Source organism: Gnatocerus cornutus, chromosome 6 (genome assembly GCF_029298725.1).
Source record: "Gnatocerus cornutus isolate USDA-ARS CGAHR chromosome 6, icGnaCorn1.1, whole genome shotgun sequence".
Taxonomy (NCBI): Eukaryota; Metazoa; Arthropoda; class Insecta; order Coleoptera; family Tenebrionidae; genus Gnatocerus; species Gnatocerus cornutus.
Window position 1 is genome coordinate 10233310 of NC_142238.1, and position 19627 is coordinate 10252936.

General features: G+C 33.4%; 4 protein-coding genes across 4 annotated transcripts; 1 reads left to right on the forward strand and 3 right to left on the reverse strand.

Annotated features, from left to right (window-relative positions):
• The first annotated feature begins 6701 nt into the window (after positions 1-6701).
• On the forward strand, positions 6702-8713 carry LOC148172757 (uncharacterized). Its single transcript, XM_088039794.1, has 9 exons — positions 6702-6882; positions 6943-6985; positions 7031-7059; positions 7107-7158; positions 7206-7309; positions 7921-7978; positions 8032-8097; positions 8217-8429; positions 8481-8713. Exons 1-9 carry the CDS (start codon positions 6838-6840, stop codon positions 8711-8713), a joined length of 843 nt encoding a protein of 280 aa, XP_087895920.1. The 5' UTR covers positions 6702-6837.
• A 168-nt stretch (positions 8714-8881) lies between these two features.
• Positions 8882-10071, reverse strand: LOC148172758 (serine/threonine-protein kinase mos-like). The gene is given in 5 exon segments (XM_088040166.1): positions 8882-9019; positions 9066-9215; positions 9262-9647; positions 9693-9907; positions 9980-10071. Coding segments are annotated over 5 exon segments (981 nt in total).
• A 198-nt stretch (positions 10072-10269) lies between these two features.
• mRpL46 (mitochondrial ribosomal protein L46) lies at positions 10270-11338 on the reverse strand. Its single transcript, XM_088038968.1, has 4 exons — positions 11174-11338; positions 10937-11123; positions 10487-10889; positions 10270-10441 (listed from the first exon to the last, which is right to left on the reverse strand). Exons 1-4 carry the CDS (start codon positions 11226-11228, stop codon positions 10295-10297), a joined length of 792 nt encoding a protein of 263 aa, XP_087895094.1. The 5' UTR covers positions 11229-11338; the 3' UTR covers positions 10270-10294.
• Positions 11339-13001: 1663 nt separating this feature from the next.
• LOC148172760 (venom allergen 3-like) lies at positions 13002-19481 on the reverse strand. The gene is made up of 5 exons (XM_088039414.1): positions 19057-19481; positions 15638-15787; positions 14391-14520; positions 14250-14339; positions 13002-14121 (listed from the first exon to the last, which is right to left on the reverse strand). The coding sequence occupies exons 1-5, from the start codon at positions 19381-19383 to the stop codon at positions 13871-13873; spliced, it is 948 nt and encodes a 315-aa protein (XP_087895540.1). The 5' UTR covers positions 19384-19481; the 3' UTR covers positions 13002-13870.
• Between the last annotated feature and the right edge of the window lie 146 nt (positions 19482-19627).

A 19627-nucleotide genomic window follows, 5' to 3' on the forward strand; every position in this document is an offset into this window, starting at 1 on the left:
TTACTTTTTCCCTATATTTTTTGTTTAACCCTAAGTTTTTATTAAATTATTTTAGTATAGTAACAATTTTACAGAACAGAATGGACGAAAAATCGTCTTTTAGTATCAAAATAAGCGAAGATTTCTGCTGTTTTCTCGCTATTTAGCTGTTAAATCTTGATCAAAACTAGTAGTTTTCTAAATTTCAAGCTATATTCTGCAAATCCAACCCAGGAAACCAAGCCCGGATTAAGCAAATTTGAGGCCCGGGGCTAAATTGTAAAAGAGGGCCCATCGATAAAATTATGCAAAGAAAGCTTTACGTAGATTTGTATTTTTTTCAATTTCTATAACAAATTTTTACGTGGCAAGGGGCCCCTGGGAAAGTGGGGCCCGGTGCTACAGCACCCTTAGCCCCCCCCTTAGTCCGGACTTGCAGGAAACGGTCACAGTGGACGAAAAATCGTCATTTAGCATCAAAATAAGCGGATTTCTCTACGAATTTTGCAAATTTCGTAAAAATTTCTGCTGTTTTAACAATAAACACATAAAAAATATTATATAAGTTATTTAAAATGAAAATCCCTGAAAAACGCTTCCAAAAATTTAAGTTCAAAGTAAAGAACTAAGAAAAAATATCAATTCCAGTTGAAACTCTTATTTTTTATTGAAGACGATTAAACAGTCAAAAAGTGTCGTTTTTGTTCCTAAACAGACAAAATTCTATAACTTGGAGATTATTCCTGCAAAAAAGATCTACCCACCTTCTTACAAAAAATATAAAAAAGTATAAATAGAGCGATAATAAGACCTTCTTTTAGCCTTCATGCTCTGATTAAGTTTAATTAAAATATTATTTCATTACCAGTCCAATGAAACAAACAATAAAATGTCTCATAAAGTACCTACGCAAATATCGTTATCTTTTTTATTTCATTTTATAAAGATTTTGCAAATGTGGTTCTGAGAGTTTTTGGATAAAAGGTTGGCAGTGCTTTATATAGAAAATGTAAGTATACATAGGATGTACAGAACTGCCTATTTGTGAAATTAATTTTTTAATTAATTTCAGGCGTTAGCTACACCTTACTTGTTACTCTCTTCTATGGTCTGTCTGTTCTTGAAAAAATCCACAATATTATTAAGAATTGCGCTTCGGAGCAAAAGCAAAAAGAAACAGTAGGCAAGAAGTGAACTTTTGGATATTGGAGTGTTAGAAAAACGTCACTTTTTCTGACATCTTCTCACCAGTAACAATAATTAATTATTGAGTATAAACGGTAGCATGCATCATCATGTACAAATTCTACAATACAAACAATAATTTTACGATTCAGTTATAGTAACCTCAGTTGACATATACATACCTAGTAAACATTTTATGGCTTAAGTCAAGCCACCCATAGAAATAAAACTGGGTGTTGTAAACTGCAGCCGACAAAGTTCTAGGTAGAGAGTTGACCGATGGTTGAATAGGCCCGCACTCATTTCGTGCTCATTTATGGTCTCCAATCGCCAGGATTAGTACTGCCCGGCCCTCTCATAATGTGGCCATAAAATTTACTAGGTATATGTCAACTGGGTTTACTATACAACTGAAATAAGATTTCTAAAAATATGAAATTCGTATAGACAAAATTGTTTATTTAACGAGGAACTAATTTAGTTAAACAATCAAAAATTAATTTTTCATTACACAGCTGTTTAATAAATAATTTAAAAATCAATAAGAAGTGACATATGAAATCCGAAAGACCCCATAAATCAGAAGATATAAATAAAAATTCTATTATTTCCGCCCAATTTGCGCTCCCCTATATTTCCTCCCAAACAAAAGAATAATAGTAACAGCTCCAAATTAGCACACATCTAAATTGGTCTCTTTCCATTCAATTATCCCTAATCCGACAGCAGTTGAGTTTCTAAACCTTCCATTATAGACACCAAAACAAACTTTTCATCAGTTTTCAGTCGACAGCACATTTCACATCGTACGGTTTCATTTTTTTCCGGCGAGAGTGCAGTGGTAACATTAACAAAACCAATTGCTATTGAACATCAATCAGCAGTAAGCGGAATTCTTATAATAGGAAGTGGAGATGCGGTGAATGGAACTTCACATTGACTGCTATAATGACCCTCCAACGAGCAGAGACCATTATGTGTGATCCCTGTGGACCATTCTTTCTAATGGGACCGTGCGGCCACTTGACTTCTTGTGTCCTGGCACCCGACTATTGTCCTGCATCACTTGCACTCGTTAGATTCCTGCTAACAAACGCCTGCGAGTTAGGTTGCAGGAATTAAAGAATATTTAGAGTTTAATTTGAACGTTTTTTCCGATTTTCGTTAATCAATCAAAAGTTTCGATCCCACGATGTGTATTGTGTTCACAGTATTCTTACAAACTGGGTGCTTTACGAAATTAGGTTTTTGTTAACATGAAGTTGACTGTTCCACAACATTTAGTTAATTTGACGGCGGTTAATTTAAGTAATTCCGAGTTGGCAGCGTTTTTTAATAATGATTTTAGCCTTACAATTTAATACGTGTTTTCCTAAGCAAATCTGCGCAGTTATTTGTAAACACGCTTTGTACAAAAAGTGTTTTACAATCAACGATGATTAGAGGGACTAGAGCAAAATTAGTTGACGTTTATAGAAGGCTTTTGTGGCGTTGTCATGTTAGTGGGTTTGCTTTAGGGTGAGAAGGATGGAAATCACTGCCATTTCCTACACAAATGTGGACTTGATTGGCCGTAATTTGTAACAGCGCGACATGATCGCAGTTTCAATTTGCAGAAATTAGACCCCTAACGAGACTATTACATCCATCATGTTTTTGAGTGGCTCGTTCACAATGAACCGAAGACTTATTCTAGAACAGAAGGAAAGGAGAATTTGCTGTTGCTTATCATAGCACTTTTATTTCAAGTTTTATTCGGTGTGGAAATCTCTAAAGAACTATTATTTTTTAATGAAGCGCCCACATTACAAACCTAAATTATTGATGGTAGTAATCAGTCACAAATTTTTAATTACCGAAACGTAGGTTTACCTAATTAACGACTCATTGTCTAATAATCTAGCGTTACCTTAATTTCCAACAGATAAAATTGCCTTAAGGTGAGCAAACTATTACTTTCTAATAAAAAATTGTTTTTTTAATTAACCATTATAGATAGTTGTCTATGGACATCCTACAATTCTGCAAATTGATAAAAGATAAGAATGTTTTGGCAACTATCGAATGTTTACCTGAAATTCAATTTTTTGAGACAGTTTGTTTGAAAATATCTCTCCACATTGTTTTCTGACAAATTGCTTTTTTCTTTATAAGGAAAGTGCTCTTATTTATTCACAAATCGTGACTGTGCACTAAACTCCAACTTGTTGTCTTTTCGAATTTTTATGCAAATGGTGTCGCTTTTGAAATTGATATTATTCGTGAACGTGCCTTTGCAGTCGTATAACAAGTCCGGTTATGCACCCGGAGCATCATCCCCAATACGGGGTAGTTTACCCTCTAGTTATACAGCAATTAACATATCATTTGAGTGTTTGTGCTCGTTATTCCATCCCCCGCCGTTGCGAATAATGGACTTTGATTGGCACATAAACCCTCTTGCGAAAAGTGGAAAACAGGAAAACCTTTCAATTATGTTGATTTTATCCGGCCGCAACCCTGATTCGTTTCAATTAGTCGTAATACAACGCGAGTTACACCGTTATATTTAGAATTTCACATTTTTCCACATTTTCAACTTGGCGAGTTGAGAATTTTTACCAAATGAATAAATTCCTCGCATTCAAACGTTTTCCAATTAAACTTATTTTATCGTCGTTATAGTCGAGTTTGAGTTGGTAAGTTCTTTCATTTTTCACATTTATAGGGTTGAATGCGAAGCCACATTATTTCCGCCACTCCAGAATAACTAACCCGTCTCTCTTGCTTCGCGTTCTTTCCGTAAAAGCATCGATGGGTGAAATTGTTACGTTTTATTCTGCATTTGGTTTTAAACCAAAACTTTCCTATAAACCATAGCCCTTCGAGCTACAAAATTTAAGATGTATAGAAACGGAAACCACTTACTACAATATTTCAAGTATGATAGCAATTCTCAACTGTAAACTTTTCATAAAACGCAAAAATCGTAAATATTAATATCTCTTTGTATTTTAATAATCCGAGTGTAAAGTGTTTCGCTCTGAAATTCGATAATTGGAAAAAATCATGAAAGGTGACCGCCCAATGATACAATAAGTTTAATAAATTGATGAAATTAATTGGATATTTGATTGGATAAGACAATACAACCCGTGGAGTGCTGAGACAATAAAAATGGTAAACAACATCTAAACGAGTTACTTCTTGCAACAATTAGAACTGGTTTTATATTCTCGTCATTTATGGCTATTGTGAATCAAAGAGATATAGACCAATCATAATTTTGAGGAGATCTCTTTTTCTAATAGAGCAGGTAGCCGATAAACAAAGTACAGATAAAAAGACAATAAAATCTGAAATAACTTTCGACACAATATCAGTGCATAAATATTCATCATGATGGTAAGGTTTCTTTCAAGTGTGTTAATTATAGCCCTTGTTGGATTTGACTTAACGGTAAGTTTTACAAATTTTATGAAAAACGCAATTTTTACTCATTTCTTTTCAGTCGTCTTATCGTCTTTTGCCTTGGCAGAACAATTGGATCAACCCAAGAACAGTACAAGCAGTAGATCCAGAAATAATTATATCAAATAGAATTAACGCTTTCACTGACTTTTCGTCAAAAACTGGTAAACTACTTGGGCTCATAACTAATAACTTTTCCAGAAGATCTTTAGGAGGTAAGTTTAAACATTTTTTTTAGATTATTGACTGTTTAATTTTAGAAGATTCACGTTTATCTACACTAGGTTTGTTTCCACCTCTGATAGAGACCCTTAACGCTGGATATCGACTACTGCAAAATGCGGGCAGCGATGGGCAACATATATTTACATACATTCTAACGCATCCAATTAGTTTTATAATTATGATTCTTAAGTTTCTTTATCGTTTAATATTCCAATGGTGATAAGTATTGTCAACAAATTGTTAACTTGATTGCAAATAAACACTTTCAATGGGAATTCATTATTTCTCTACAGGTGTCCGCAAATTCGTGCACTACCTTGAAAAAGAGTAATTGAGAACTTTTTTAAAATCCGAAAAAAATGTTAAAAAAAAATTCCACACTCTCTATTTTTGCAATAGAACCACAACAAATGAGGAAAATAGGCTACATTGCTGAAATGTGCACCCAATAATTTAAATTTCTAGGTACCACACTAATCGACATTGTTAATTCGAAACATTTTTTACAAAATTCTTTTGCACTACGTTTTTTCACGCAATGTTTTTTATGTCACAAATGCATTGGAATATGAAATTATTGCACAAAAATCCTTAACTGTGAAATTACATATTGATTTTTCAATCCATCATATCTTGAAAAATAAAAGACGTAGATTTTTATAACATTTTTTTCTGTTGTCTATCATTTTGACCGATAATACAGTGTCACAGAACGCTCGCACTTCTTTTTAATGAAAAATTCTTCATCAAAATCTAAGATGATTCTTGTATCGTACAAATGTTCATAGATCAACAACTTATAGCTTTTGAGTTAAAAGCACTTCAATTTGACCAATCCTATTAAAAAAAAGCATTTTAGGACACTTCCACGTATGTACATATTTCGAAAAATTTTGGGTCTTTAAGACAAATTAAAGAAGATTTTTATGTATCTATTGAATTGCAATACGGAAAAATCGTTGTGTGTATTACATAAACTTAAACTCTACAAGAGAAAATGACCCAAAATCATCAATCAAAATGCCGGTTCATGATGTTTAAACATGTCTTTTTCCAGTTTCCAACGACAAGGCAATTGACAGCATAGTTTGTCATTTTTACCAGATAAAATAAACAGAAACATTTTTAAATGTCTAGATTTTTAATTAAATAATTTAAATATTTTGAAAATTATACAAAAATAATAATGACGACAACACAATTTGCAATGCTAAAATTTTCTGTGTCTCTTTTTGTTCACCCATGTAACACTTTTTGTGTAATCTAAACTGTCAATTGTGAAATGACCTTCCTCACTTGAAAAATTAATTACGGGGTTTTGAGTCATCAATCATAAGGAATGACATAAAATGCTGCCCAAAATTCCATGAAAAACGTAAATGCACCTAATCAAAATTTTGATAGCTGACCAAATCCACCCACTTTTGAATTATGTACTAACTTTACCTACATCATTCATTTTGACTGAAATATTTTTCCAAAAAAATACAACAAAAGTGGAGAAACAACGTCTGAAAACAGATTTTCGGTTCTTACTGCCCCAACTTTAGTTAATAGGTAGATTTAGAGCAGTTTGTAAGAATATCTTTTTGATTTCAGTGTTTCTCATAATAATTTCGAATTTTTACAACTTTCCCTGATCGTCGCATCCAAGATAAGACTGTTTCCAAGCTATCACTGTCCCACCAGCCCACAGATAAAATTAAAACTGTAATAGATACTCCGAAATCGGTTCAATGTCATGCTCATATTCGAGTTGAATTAAGATAGCGTAACCGTAACCAAATATCATTGTTGTTTGACTAAGAACATGCTAAAACAATTTCTCATTATTACGGATCTATTTAGAAAATCCTCATGAATCCTACACTGACATTAATTTAAAGTACCGGCATAGTATCGGAACATCAACTTAATTAATAAATACAGCAAAACGTTTCAGTATTGTTTGAGTTTAGTTTCGATTTTAACCAGTCCAGCATCTACTCTTTGTATTAAATGATCATTCCAAGCATGAAATTGATTGTGTCACTTTTTGCATTGGTAGGTAACAAAATTCGGCATTATAAATGAGTTTATTGTTGTTTGTAAACTTTTTTGTAGTTTGTGTATTGCGTGGATTGTCGTTGTGATAGTGACAGTGAAGGTAAGATTCCAGTTTCATTCTAGAAATAAGCAATTTTTTTTTCAGAACTGAAAGAAACAAGTTTGCCATTTAGTGTAAGTTACAAATTTATTACACGAGCATCCTTTTATTCGTATTTTAGGCAGATGCTCCCACGGCGGCCGAAACATTGCTTCCTTCAACAAACACGCCGGGTAAAAATTTAATTTAAAAATCACTTAAAAAATGTAAAAAGATTTAGGTTCAAGTACAGTGAATCCACTTTTTCGGAAAGCATTGGATACACAGCCGACAGAACCTGATTTTGGAGCAGCTGCAGTTACAACAGAAACAGACAACGCTGCGGTAACTATTTTATGACATATTTTAGTATTCGCAAGTAGTCTTATAATATAGAAAAAAATATGAAATGTTCCACAACGCCGATCCTCAAATTCTGACTACAAAGGAGTTTGTTGCTTTTTTTTCTTTTAATAGGCAAATCAAAGTATATTTGAAAAATGGTCAATTTAGTCAAAACTAAAAAGGAGTAATAGCAAGGTAAAACAATTTTATTTCAAACTATTAAATTTCTCCGCGGCGCCGGCGGAACATAAAGCACCAACTTTAACTTGTAACCTCAATGGAATTTTTTATTTCCTTACAATAATTTTAAAAAAGCTCTAAGAAGTTTGTTTTCTTTTGTCGTTAATTTCCAAAAAATGTTACAAAAATGATATTTCAGTCATTTGTATTTTGGTTTAAAAAAATTATACTATATTTTACGCGTAATTAAAGGCTCTGCATTTTAAGAAATAAATCGAATACTCTAATTGAAATTGAATTGCTAATATATTTAATGGAGAAGCCAAATAATGTTGTTTTGTCTAAAAGAAACACAGATAACAAATTCTTCTCAATTAATGATAAAAAAAGGATCTTAATCATTCATTTCATCATTTTCTAATTTTTCTTAGCCTAGGATGGTTTCCTCTAAACCTAGTTGCAAAGACTCGTTGTATGGAGACGCTGAAGGTAAAAACGACAGAAGTCTGTGTAAATCTTTGCCACTAACATTTTCTTTTTAGATGTTAACACGAGGAGATTTGGTGATGATGAAGGAGATAGTAGCTCTATGTCATCGATGCAGACAGGTGAGTGTTAATTAAGTATTAAAAACGTATTAAAAAAAATTAGTTTGTAGATAGATTTTCAATATGCTTTGGTGCTGTTGTTCGTAGAATCTTTCAAAATCTTGCTTTCTACTGTTTAGATACCAGTCCGTGGTCAACACTACTTGATCCTGGCTCAACCGTCGGAAGTTTGAGTACGCTACTTGGTGCATCATCAACGCCTTTTGGTTTAGGAAGTTCAACTCCTCCCTTTGGATCATCTTTGCCTAGGAGTACTCTGATGGGATTAACAACACCATGGGGTTCTGACAGTACCAGTCCACTGTTTGGAGGGCCAATGTTTAGGAGTGGTGGTAAGTAAGATGACAAAAAAATTTCAACAGAAAAAAATTACTACTTTTTAGGTACTACTCCATGGTCCACATTAACGCCGCCAACTCAAGCACCCACTCTGGCAACATCTTTTCTGAGCCCTACTAAAAGCTATCCGTCCATGGGAGGTTTTCCCTCTTTATTTAAAGGCGGTATTATTATGCGGATACTTAAACTGCTCTTACTGCAGTTTCCAAAAATGTTGTTGCACTTGCTCCTTCTCCGTGTTTTTGCACCTTCCGTTTTTAGATCTTGCAGGTGTTAAGGCATTGTTACTTGTCTTATAAGATTGTGAAAAAATAAAATATACATTTCTGACAAAACCAAATTTAAATTGCATAATAAACTGAAAACAACAAGACTTTTTTTATTTATTTGTATTATTTCAGGCGATTATTTCATTAAAACCTCACAAAGTTTACAATTAAAGAAACTACATGCTCTCCAATACATCACAAATTTGTGCAGCGCTCGGCCGACTCTCCGGATTCCTTTCCCAACAGTTTTTGCACAAAGAACACAAATTTTGGTTTCCGCTGGTAAAGACCGGTCGGAAATCGAATTTAACCACCTAAAATCACTTGAATAAGGTCTGAAATAGAAAAACACACTTTCACCTTGTATATGATGACCTCGCTCTCTAAAAATTCATAAGGATTTTGCCCCGAAATTAACTGCCACATGAGCATTCCTAAAGAGTATATGTCGCATTTAGGAGTTGGTTTATGACCCTTCAGAAGTTCAGGTGCTGTGTAAGCCACAGTTCCCTGCAAATTAAATTTAAATATGGAGATCAAATGCGTTTAACAATACCTGATATTTAAAATTCTGATCGCTGTGACTTATCGCCAGCGAGTTACCAAAGTCACAGATTTTGCAAACAGTACCACAAACTAAAATATTTTTTGGTTTGATATCTAAATGCATGACTCCGTTAGTATGACAAAATTTTATTCCACGAGCTATGTTTCTACTGTAATTGAGTATTGTGGTCTCATTTAGAACGGTACTTTCATCTAAAACTTGTTGCAAATTTTTAGAATCTTCATGATACTCCATTATGATAAGACCGTATTTTCTACTAACTATAATGTCCAAAATATTAATGATATTTTCGTGAACTAAATGATAAACGTTTTTTTCATTAACTGGATCTGACGAATCTTGTAATTTTATTAATTTAGCAGCAACAGTGGTCCCTAAAAAACTTTGTGAACGTATTAAAATTGCTTTACCAGTCGTACCTTTGTATTTGCTTTTAAGGACCGTCCCAAAGGTTCCTTTTCCAATAAAATACAACAAATCCTGTTGATCTAAACCATTATTTAATAAACTTTTTGTGTGTGGAGAATCTAATGTTAAACAGTCTTCAGGGGCTAAGTTGATTCTTTTTGAAGGACTCTTGACGATATTTATATTTTGTGATCTGTTAGGAGTTAAATGTTGTTAGAGTGTACTTCTAAAAATTGTTTTAAAAATTCAAACATTTTTTCCTTGAAGAACTGACTTAAAAAATTCATAGAATACGTACTTCACTGGTGTCAAGGCCCTTTCATACCGAGCGATTCTTGGCGATATCCATTTTGAAGTTAAACGAGTCGCTGATTTAAATGGAGATGCCATTGGGAATTATAAACATTCAAAAACACACTGACTACACTCATTCACAGCACAATTACAAATAGACAAAATTTGCAGTTCTACCATCCCAATTTATTATTTCACAAGAAACGGGTTAACAGTTTTTGCTTAAAAAAACTAGTGATGTTGAAGCCGCTTAATCACAAGCTACGTTTTTGTAGGGCAAAAAACAATAACAAGTTATTCTAATATAAATTTATTTAAATCAGTTTTCCTCTATTAGCATTTGCGATACATTGCGCCCATAATCCTTTGGGAAAATCTTATCAAGTTCATTTCTATCCAACCACTTGTAATCTGTTTTTTCTTCTTTTATTTGTCCTTTCTCATATCTTGCGAAATAAATGAAAACCTAAAAACAGCAATATAATTTCATTCAATTAAAAACAATAAAAACCTTAGCGCCTGTTACATCATTCTCTTTTCTTACAGTAGTAGGATACTTGTATTTATAAAACCCAAACGGTGCATTTCCATAAATCATTGCTTTTAAATCTTTCCCACAGGTTTCATTCAAAATTCTTTCAGCTGTTTGTCTCAATGTTTCACCATCCTCTCTCAACGCCTGTGGTAATAAGTACAAATTATCATTCCCAATTTTTTGCTTTACAACTAAAACTAAATGTTTATCCAACTTCCTATTCAAAGATTTATCATTATTTTTCTTATCTTCTTCTGTAGTTCGACTAGCAAATTTAAATTTAGTCAACTCCTCAATACTGGCATCTACAAAGTCTTGAGCTGTTTCTTTTAAGTGTACTTCAACATCGTCACCTTTCTTGAGCTGTTCCAACTGTTTTCTAAAACAATATTCATCATACAAGAGTTTAATAGAGATGATTATTACATTTCTTTTTCATGCCGCATTTCATGGTCAGATTTCAGACTGCGCTCAAATTCGATTTGTTTTAAATGTTTTTTGTACTCTTCTTCTATTTTCGTAAAAGGCTGAGTTATGACAGGTTTTCGTTCGAGGCAGACGGCTGTAAACAGATCCCATTTTTCTTTACAGGCAGAAGAACTGCTAAATTCACCTGAAAGGATCGTGAGAGTTTTTGGTTATTTTATAAAAAGATGTTCTTACATGATAAAAGCCGACGGAAATGTGGTCCAAGTAACAATTTATTGTATTTAAACATTTGGGTAGCCCAAAATTGATTCGATTTTTGGTACGCAAAAAGTGAGGTTATATGGCAGTGGATAAAGCACCGCAATAGTTTGCCTGCTCGGTTGAAGTTAAAATGCCGGCAATGTTTAATTTTGTGTGAACGGTGATTTTGGCTTACCTTGTCCATCTAAATTGTGGAGTATAACTTTTACTTCTTTTAAAATTACTTACCACCGTCTAAAGCAAAACAAATTGCATTATACATGTATGAAAAAATGACACCAAAATACATAGAACATTTCGTAGGTAAAATAAAAAAAACATTTTTGAATTTAGGATATGTAGGTAAAACCAATTTTTTGCAAAAAAATACGAGAAAAATGATGGCGTAAATCGCATCTTTTTATCTGTGGAAGTTATCGAATAATAAATATTCCGAACCTATAAAATTTTTGCTCTCTGACGACAACCCAAAATTTCAAACGATTCTAATTTTGAATTCTTCTGCGTTAAATGAACATCAATAATTTGAGTTTGCTTCGCAAATAAACCAGATTTTGACCGAATTTAATTTGCAGAGTTTTATAATCTTTATTTTTTAGCTCATTCTAGAAAAATGCTTTAAAAGCCCTATTTAACGTCCCAGTTTCGTTTATTAACAATAAACACAGCATTAATTACATTAACAACGCCAACAGTTACATTATAATCAACGTATTAATAATGTTGGTGTTAAAAATAGTACATTAGTACCATGCAGGTTGTGACAGAGTAACTTAAACACAAATCGTAAAAATGTAATTTTAAATTAACTTTGGCAAAAATATAAAAAAAGTGATAAGAAATATTCAAACTTAAAAAAGTGCATAATGATTTTTGATTAAATTCATCTATCACAACCTGCACGTTTGTAATTAACAACATTTACAATACTATGGGTATTTTTTCTACTTTTACAAAATTATGCTGTCTACATTTACTTACAACATATTTTTATCTGTAGCGAATAACAACATTTTACAATCATTCACAGCCTACAATTTGATACAATGTACTACTTGTTTTTTAATTAACCAAATACTTAACATTCATGTATATTGTTATCAGATTCACATAAAAGGCAATCTATGCTTTATTTTAAACGGATAACATATTGACATCTTATGCAAGCTACAATTTTTTTTATATGTCTGATTACTATAATATTAAATCTATTTTAAATTTTGCCCTATATGTGAATGCTGTATCACATCTAAAGCTATTTTCACAACCGTATTTTTACAGCAAAGCAATAGTTTTAGGCACATGCTTTTGGGAGGGGATTTCTCTGATTAGAGCAACATTGATTGCTCAACACAAAACTTCTTACGAATCAACTAATTTCAAGTTCGCTTGCGTCAATTTTGCGTCACCAACTTAAAACCAGTTGAAATCTAACACTACTTTATTGTGCTCAATTGAAATACGGGAAAGACGAAAGTTAAAGCAATCAGTGTATGCGTAGAAGTCGATTTTTTTCATATCGATTAGTGCTTTGCATATCAATAAGTGCAATCGCGTGCAATAGTTATAGATAGATACAGTAAAGTGCAAAAGTTGTAAAACCTACCACTACGATAGCAGTTCTAGAATATGGACGTATTCAATTAGCTCTGATTGTTCTCAATCGATAAGAATTTCAGATTGTTTTCTTTGATTATATTTGATTATGCACAGCAATAGAGCTTTGAGCTTTTCTTTAAAAATTCTTATTTTAAGATAATGACTGGGGTTTAATTTAATCGAAAACCAGTTAAAAATGTCATCTTCAACGTGTATTTGGCACCTGTCAGGTATCGGCACAAGACTTAGGCTTTGGATCGACAATATAAAATTTTCACAAAAAATTGAAACCTAAAAATGATAACAATGTATGGCGTTATTACTTTTTTATTAAGGTGTCGTCCGAAATGAGCAAATTTATTTCTGGAGATTAAAATTAAAAAAAGATAAATAATTAATTTCTTATCAATGAAACGAATGATGTACTGTTTTTATGAATGGCGGAAAATTGTAACGTTTTTCAAATCTCCAGAAAATTAAACAATAACTACAAAACATGAAAATTGCAAAATTAGCTTAGAACAAGTTTGGCAAAATTCATTTAGTACCGTTTATATTTTACGTTGTTTATTTTAAACCTTAACTGCCAAGAACAAAGTAGAGTCCATAGTTGATCTAATTTATCTATTCTGCTCATACTCGTAAAGATTTCACTAAATTGTCTTTATTACGATTACTCATAAGCATAAAACAGTCTAAAGCTTCCAAAGCTTTACTTGTTAAATACGTATTTAAAGTTTCCTTTCTTAGATTGTATTAAAATGATTCTTCGACTCTTTCCGAAATTATTGATTGTTTTGGGACAAATAAAATCAGTGATTGTCAAATCGTCAATGACATCTCTTAAACTAAATTAACGTGTGTTGTTGATGGCACCATTGCTATCAACTGTCTAAATGTTCCAATTACGAAAATAGGCACTCGTGAGCAAATCCGGTAATCAGAAACCACCATGGATTTCGCTCGAAAGAATAGTAAGTCGTTATTCAACCGAGTGAAATCCATGGCATTTTCTGATTACAACTCGCTTGTCACCGCAAAAATGAATCCTTAAGTTTAGGTTCGATCTCATTAAGTACTTTCGGAAATACTCCGGGCGGAATCCAGAGTGGAGCTTTCACTGGGCAACATGTAGCGATTTTGTGGAATCGTAGGCAAAGTGAAATATTCGGCTGAAGGTGGAAGCACGTTTTCAAGGTAAGCTCCAGATATATTTCCTGCAGGAGCGTAATGAGCAACGACGACAATCTTCCCGGATCTGGATCGAGCTTTCCCGATGCCACAATGACGTGAAGCGGCCCATACTAACTGCGTGAAGTGACCTTAAACACAAAAATATAACTACAGGTGGAGCAAGACCTTCAATTTTAAATCCTGCTCCGGGTGTTCATCACTCCACGCTACTGAATATTCCCATTGTTAAATCTGCACGCAACATTTTAACACGTACCTGCATTAACATTTACATGTAGAATGTCCGGCTCTTTATTGAAGTCGTACTGACGAACAGCACGATACCAATAAGTAGCTACTTCTTGTCCTAAGAACGAAGACAAACTATATGAAAATTCAATTCACGTGTAGATGTTACCTGTGACGTCAGTCACCAAGACGTTCGAAGGACGACAAAATAAATTTTGGCCGATGTCTTTGTCGTTGCGGTAGTAAAAACGATTGGTGTGAGCGAGATGGTTGGCCCAAGTTTGTGCAAAGTAGCATAACTAAAAAAAATCATTACAAAACTGCAGTTACACAAACGATTAAAAACATGAATTATTTGCTAACATTTCTTAACCAACTAATTACTTTAATTTCAATTATAATTAAAGCATTTCCTAACACGCATGGTAAGATTTTATGAAAATCCAATAACATCGTGGCACGGAGCTGTGCGGCACTGGTAATTTTTATGCAGATATTTTATGCGAGTTTTATGGGTGTAAACTGTAAAGCGTGTTGATCATTATGCATTAATGAAGGAAAACAATAAAGTAAGTACAAGGAGAATCTCCAATAAAAAGCTACAAAGTGCTTAAAAATAATTTGTCAAGCTATGAATACTTGCAAATTAAAAATGAAATGTACAAAATACAGTTAAATTTGCGGAGTAAAAAAATTACCCGGCGCATCCACCATTTGTACGGTAAAGACCGTTTGTAAACCCGTCTGTAAACATGTTTTTAAATTATTTTTTTTTTTCAGTAAAATGTGTTTCTAAATGAACAATTTAATAATCTAAAAGCAGTTCTGTTTCGACTGTCAGTACAAAAAAACTAAACAAAAATAGTGGTGTGGGTTTATAATACATTGCATTGTTAGAGGTTTCTGTTATTATTAAGGTTCGTCATTCTTTTATCAAAACAGTTACATTTTCTTTCAAATGCTGGCTCCTTTATGCTACAAACGATTGCATCAACAAGATGACTTTGCAAGTTTGCAAGTTAATCGACGTCCTTCGCGTAGAAAATTTAGGCAGACGTTTTGCTTTGCGTAAAAAACAAACTATAAAACTTTATAAACGCATTGTCAGTTTTTTATGTCTGAGGGTGTGAATAACTTTAGTAATATATAAAATCAATTTTAATGTGTTGTTGTACACTCGCGAAAAAAAATCAAATTTAAGTATCAAATAAAATACAGTTATCTGCCATAAACTCTGGTTGGATCTTCAAAAAGTCCGATATTAAATTCCAAATAAAGTAGAGACCCAAATACTATGGTTTTCCGTTATAGCCTATACCCATTTATATCGACGTTTTATTAAAACGTATCTTTTTATTTCGTCGGGTCCCACAATAAAACAAAGATATAAACTGAACATTGTCGCAAATACTTTACCTCTGAAGACATTGATAAACCTGGCGACCCATGTCTTTGTCTATACACATTGTGCCAGCAAAGACAGTCAGTTATAAAATCGCTGTCTTTCCAAGCAGTCGTTAGGTCAGAAATATCCAGAACCATGCTCACAGGTCTGTTGCTTAAAATCTGGAAAATGAATTAGTTTTCGATTAGTTTCGATCATCACAACACGCGATTTATTTTGGCCATCAATAATACCGAAGAGTGGTCCTGACCTTGACATTTACGTAAACAAATTGCATTGCATTTGCATGATTACGACGCTCCTCGAACTTCGAGCTTTTAGATACGCATCTATAGGCAAATTAAAGGCGAAGCGAAAATTGCTGATTGGCTTCGAGATTATTACCAATTGAATGGAGTTCTGTTCACCCAATTAGGGGGTAATTTGTCTTTGAACAGCTAAAAGCACTAATGGAAAAGGAAACGTCAAAGTCTTATGAATGAGCTTCTTTAGTTCAAACTGCACTAATATAAATTGTGAACTTTTAGAGTTATATAAAGAACACCAAATGAGAACCGTCAAAAGTGCGTGTTTATTATGTATAAATCACTAATAAGTTCTCCTACCCCTAAGACACTTCACTTCGTACGCGAACAATGTATAATTTATAGCAAGTCGCGTTCAACTGGAAATCCTGTCCTAAATATTTTCCGCTTAATAAATATCCTTTCTTTCGTATAATTCAAACATAAAATCTGTCGACTCATTGAAAGGACAAAACTATTCAACCATCCGACATCTAAAATTAAGTCAGTACAGCGTCGTGCCATCTTAATTCTTAAACAAAACGGAAATATTTAAATAGAAACGTTTTATTTCAAGCATAAAAAATGCATTTCGATTTGTATCACTCAAGCAGCCTAACAGTATAATTTAAAGCCTCGCGACACTTTATCTAACACATCTCTGATTCAAAGGTTAGTGAGGGGTTAGTTAAATTTAAATGGCTGCATTAAATGCAACTAAAACGAAGTCACGAATTTCATTTAATCGCACTATAGCGTGAGGAAATCCCCGTTATTTGCATATAAAGATATGCAAATTGATCTAATACCAAATAAATGAATCGGGTTTGTTGTACTATTAGGACTTCCTCAAACTGAAGATTTTACAAATTGGACTACAATAGACTGAATTAATTGAAAAGTAAGCTCACTAAACCCCCGTGACCTTTAGGTTGAGATACCATCGATACATTTGTTATTTTAAAGTGTACATAAATTTAATATTTTTAGACCGATTTGGATTTGATACCGCCAAAAAATACAGTTACAGATTGATGCAGAGATACATAATTACTTAATTAATAAAAAAGTCACCGTTGTTATAAGTTTATTTACGAAATTAAATAGTCAGATACAGCTGCGTTTCCTAAATGCATATAATATGAATATGCCTCAACAAGGAATGTAAAATACGTAGTAGATAAGTACGTGGTAAAAAATCAATAATTTTAATTTAACGGTTTGTTGTTAAAAATTGATTTATTATGCATGTTTGCATTGCTGTGTCACTGACAATGGAGCCTTGAAAGCAATTATTCATTTTAATGATTGCAAAAACTGTAGCTTTTTAGAGCCGTCACCTCTTTTTTAGTCGTTTCATTGTAGATAAATCTTAATCGTTGATCTGTTGAGGTTTTTATATTGCACAGTACTGCACAAATGCTCGCAACTAAATTCTTTCATGCAACACAAACCCTGTTTGAATTTTTAAATAAATTCTTTTCTAATGGTTCGTTGAGCATACATTTTAATATTTTAAGCGAGTTTGAATTTTAGAGATGGAAAATATTGATTTCCAATTTTCAATGTTGTTCTGATAAGAGTCTTCAGTCATATTTTTGATATCTAGCCAATTTACGCCTCAAGTATGGAGATTATATGATTTTTTTAAGGCGAATGGGGTTTTATTTCATTGTTGCGGTTTTGTTAAATTGGACATCCTACAGTCTAAGAAGGAGGTGCCACAGTTGAATGCACAGAGCGTTGTTATTATGTTTCTGGTGGTTGCAAATATTTTATCTGAACATTTTTTGGACAGGTTCCAATACACAGCAAATCGCAAATCGCAAATCGCATAGTGAGCATTTATATAAGCACAATGGATGAACGCATTTATCATTGCAAGAACAGGAAGCCTTTACGTAGATAACACTTCTTGTTTCGTTTTGCAATGATTTAATTATATTTTTTAATTTTTACATAAAAAATTAAAACAGTAAAAGTAAAGTCTTGCATAAATAAGTACATACAGAGAATATAGACAATACAAAATAGCATCCAGAAATTAATAGAATTTAAGAGATGCAAAAATGAAACAAGAATTTGTCCAGAAGTTCTGAGAAATAATGGTAAGCGCATTTGTTATGATTCAAATCTTTTTAATAGTTGGTTTCGCCATAGCCTCATCAGCAAATTAGCTCGCAAAAGATAATAACCTAGATACAGAACAGATATTGTGCATATAAAACCCACAAAAATAATACTGAGAATAAATTTCGCATTTAATTTTCCAAAAAAAATCAGGCGAATACTGCACTCATGTTTGTTTCATATTTCAGTAAAAACCTAATAAATTTCTCCAAACTCGAATAATATTAATTCTTTTATTTTTGCGATAAAATCTCACTCCAACCTTAGGGCAAACGTATTTGTCGTCGTCTGAATTGGGGTTATAAACCCATTCTTTCGTTGAACTTTGTTTTCCTGCTTTGCAACTAGGGCACGGTTTGGAAAATGTGGAAATAAAATTTGGTAATTGAAATGAATTATGGCCATAACTTTAACATTTATTAGCGAAACATAAAGTTTCCCAACAAACTTTTATTTTTGAACGTATTATTGAAGTTGGAAATTGAGTTTTTTGCTTTACCTATTATCTACAATGTAACGTTGTTTATTTACATTAATTGGGACCAAAGTGGTGATTAAATAATAAACAAATTAACAAAACGCACGCATTTATTAGATCTCTACCGCACGTTACCCATGAGGAAATTTACAATTAGCCTCTCTGAGAGTTAATTTCGCGCTGCTTCTTCCATTTTGCGAACATTTTCAAAGTCTTATTATTATGTAAGTAATTACTTACTAACATAAGTGCTTTAGTTATAATAAGAGTCTATAAAGACACATTTACGGATGTCGAGCAACTCATTAACAACAGCAGTAAAGTTCGGACAGCAATTGCAATTTATTGGTACTAGCTGTAAAACCCTGCAGAGATTTTCATGGTATTGGAGACTTTTTGGTGCCTTAACATCTACAATAAATTTTGTTTTAACGAAAATCGTTTTCGTATATGATTTGTTGCTGAAGTTTCTCCTTTACCCTATTCTTATCAAAAATAAAATTGACTGAAATCGTTTTTTCTTATTCGTCGAACTCACCTTTTGCAGAAGATACGATCTATTATCTAAATCGGCAGGACTAACATTATTATTGGCACAACTCGCTTCAATTGGCTCGGGCTTATTAGCCTGCAGGACTCGCACCGCTTGCAGTCTTCTCCTCAAGTTTTGCAGAGCACGTGCTTCTTCGCGCTTGCGGCTGGGTTGATAGGCTGGTGCGGAAGGAAGAACGGCGAATTGCGGTTCAGCTGGTTGGATGGTAAGTAATCTCTTGCTGACGGGCGTACGCGGTTTGCTGTACTCCGTCAACATCTGGATGCTGGGAGGACAGATAGAAGTCTGAGAAGCGATACGAGGCAGCTCCATGCTGCTTAGAGCACAGCATCCCGCTGCTAGAGCTTGCAAGAGTCGAAGACACACTACTGACGCAGTGCATGCGTCAGGTCGATACGCTCAACGCCGCGACGCCGGTAGCACGAGGAACGCCCGCCTACGAAGATGCGCAATACCACTTCGATTTGCAAACTTATTAAGAGAAAGCACGAAGACGAGGTGATATATCATTGCTTCCTTGCATCGATCGAGAACAAGACACTTGAAGGCGAGAGGA

Excerpts from the sequence above, each read along its gene's own strand:
- LOC148172757 (XM_088039794.1), top strand. The coding sequence starts at position 6,838 with ATGATCATTCCAAGCATGAAATTGATTGTGTCACTTTTTGCATTG. Across the intron at positions 7,060-7,106 it reads AAACAAGTTTGCCATTTAGT|GCAGATGCTCCCACGGCGGC; the intron begins GTAAGTTACAAA and ends TTCGTATTTTAG. Across the intron at positions 8,098-8,216 it reads TATGTCATCGATGCAGACAG|ATACCAGTCCGTGGTCAACA; the intron begins GTGAGTGTTAAT and ends TCTACTGTTTAG.
- mRpL46 (XM_088038968.1), bottom strand. The coding sequence starts at position 11,228 with ATGTTTAAATACAATAAATTGTTACTTGGACCACATTTCCGTCGGCTT. Across the intron at positions 11,124-11,173 it reads TTTCCGTCGGCTTTTATCAT|GTGAATTTAGCAGTTCTTCT; the intron begins GTAAGAACATCT and ends CGATCCTTTCAG. Across the intron at positions 10,442-10,486 it reads ATGATGTAACAGGCGCTAAG|GTTTTCATTTATTTCGCAAG; the intron begins GTTTTTATTGTT and ends TGCTGTTTTTAG.
- LOC148172760 (XM_088039414.1), bottom strand. The coding sequence starts at position 19,383 with ATGGAGCTGCCTCGTATCGCTTCTCAGACTTCTATCTGTCCTCCCAGC. Across the intron at positions 15,788-19,056 it reads GATCGTATCTTCTGCAAAAG|ATTTTAAGCAACAGACCTGT; the intron begins GTGAGTTCGACG and ends TTCATTTTCCAG. Across the intron at positions 14,122-14,249 it reads ACATGTAAATGTTAATGCAG|GTCACTTCACGCAGTTAGTA; the intron begins GTACGTGTTAAA and ends TTTGTGTTTAAG.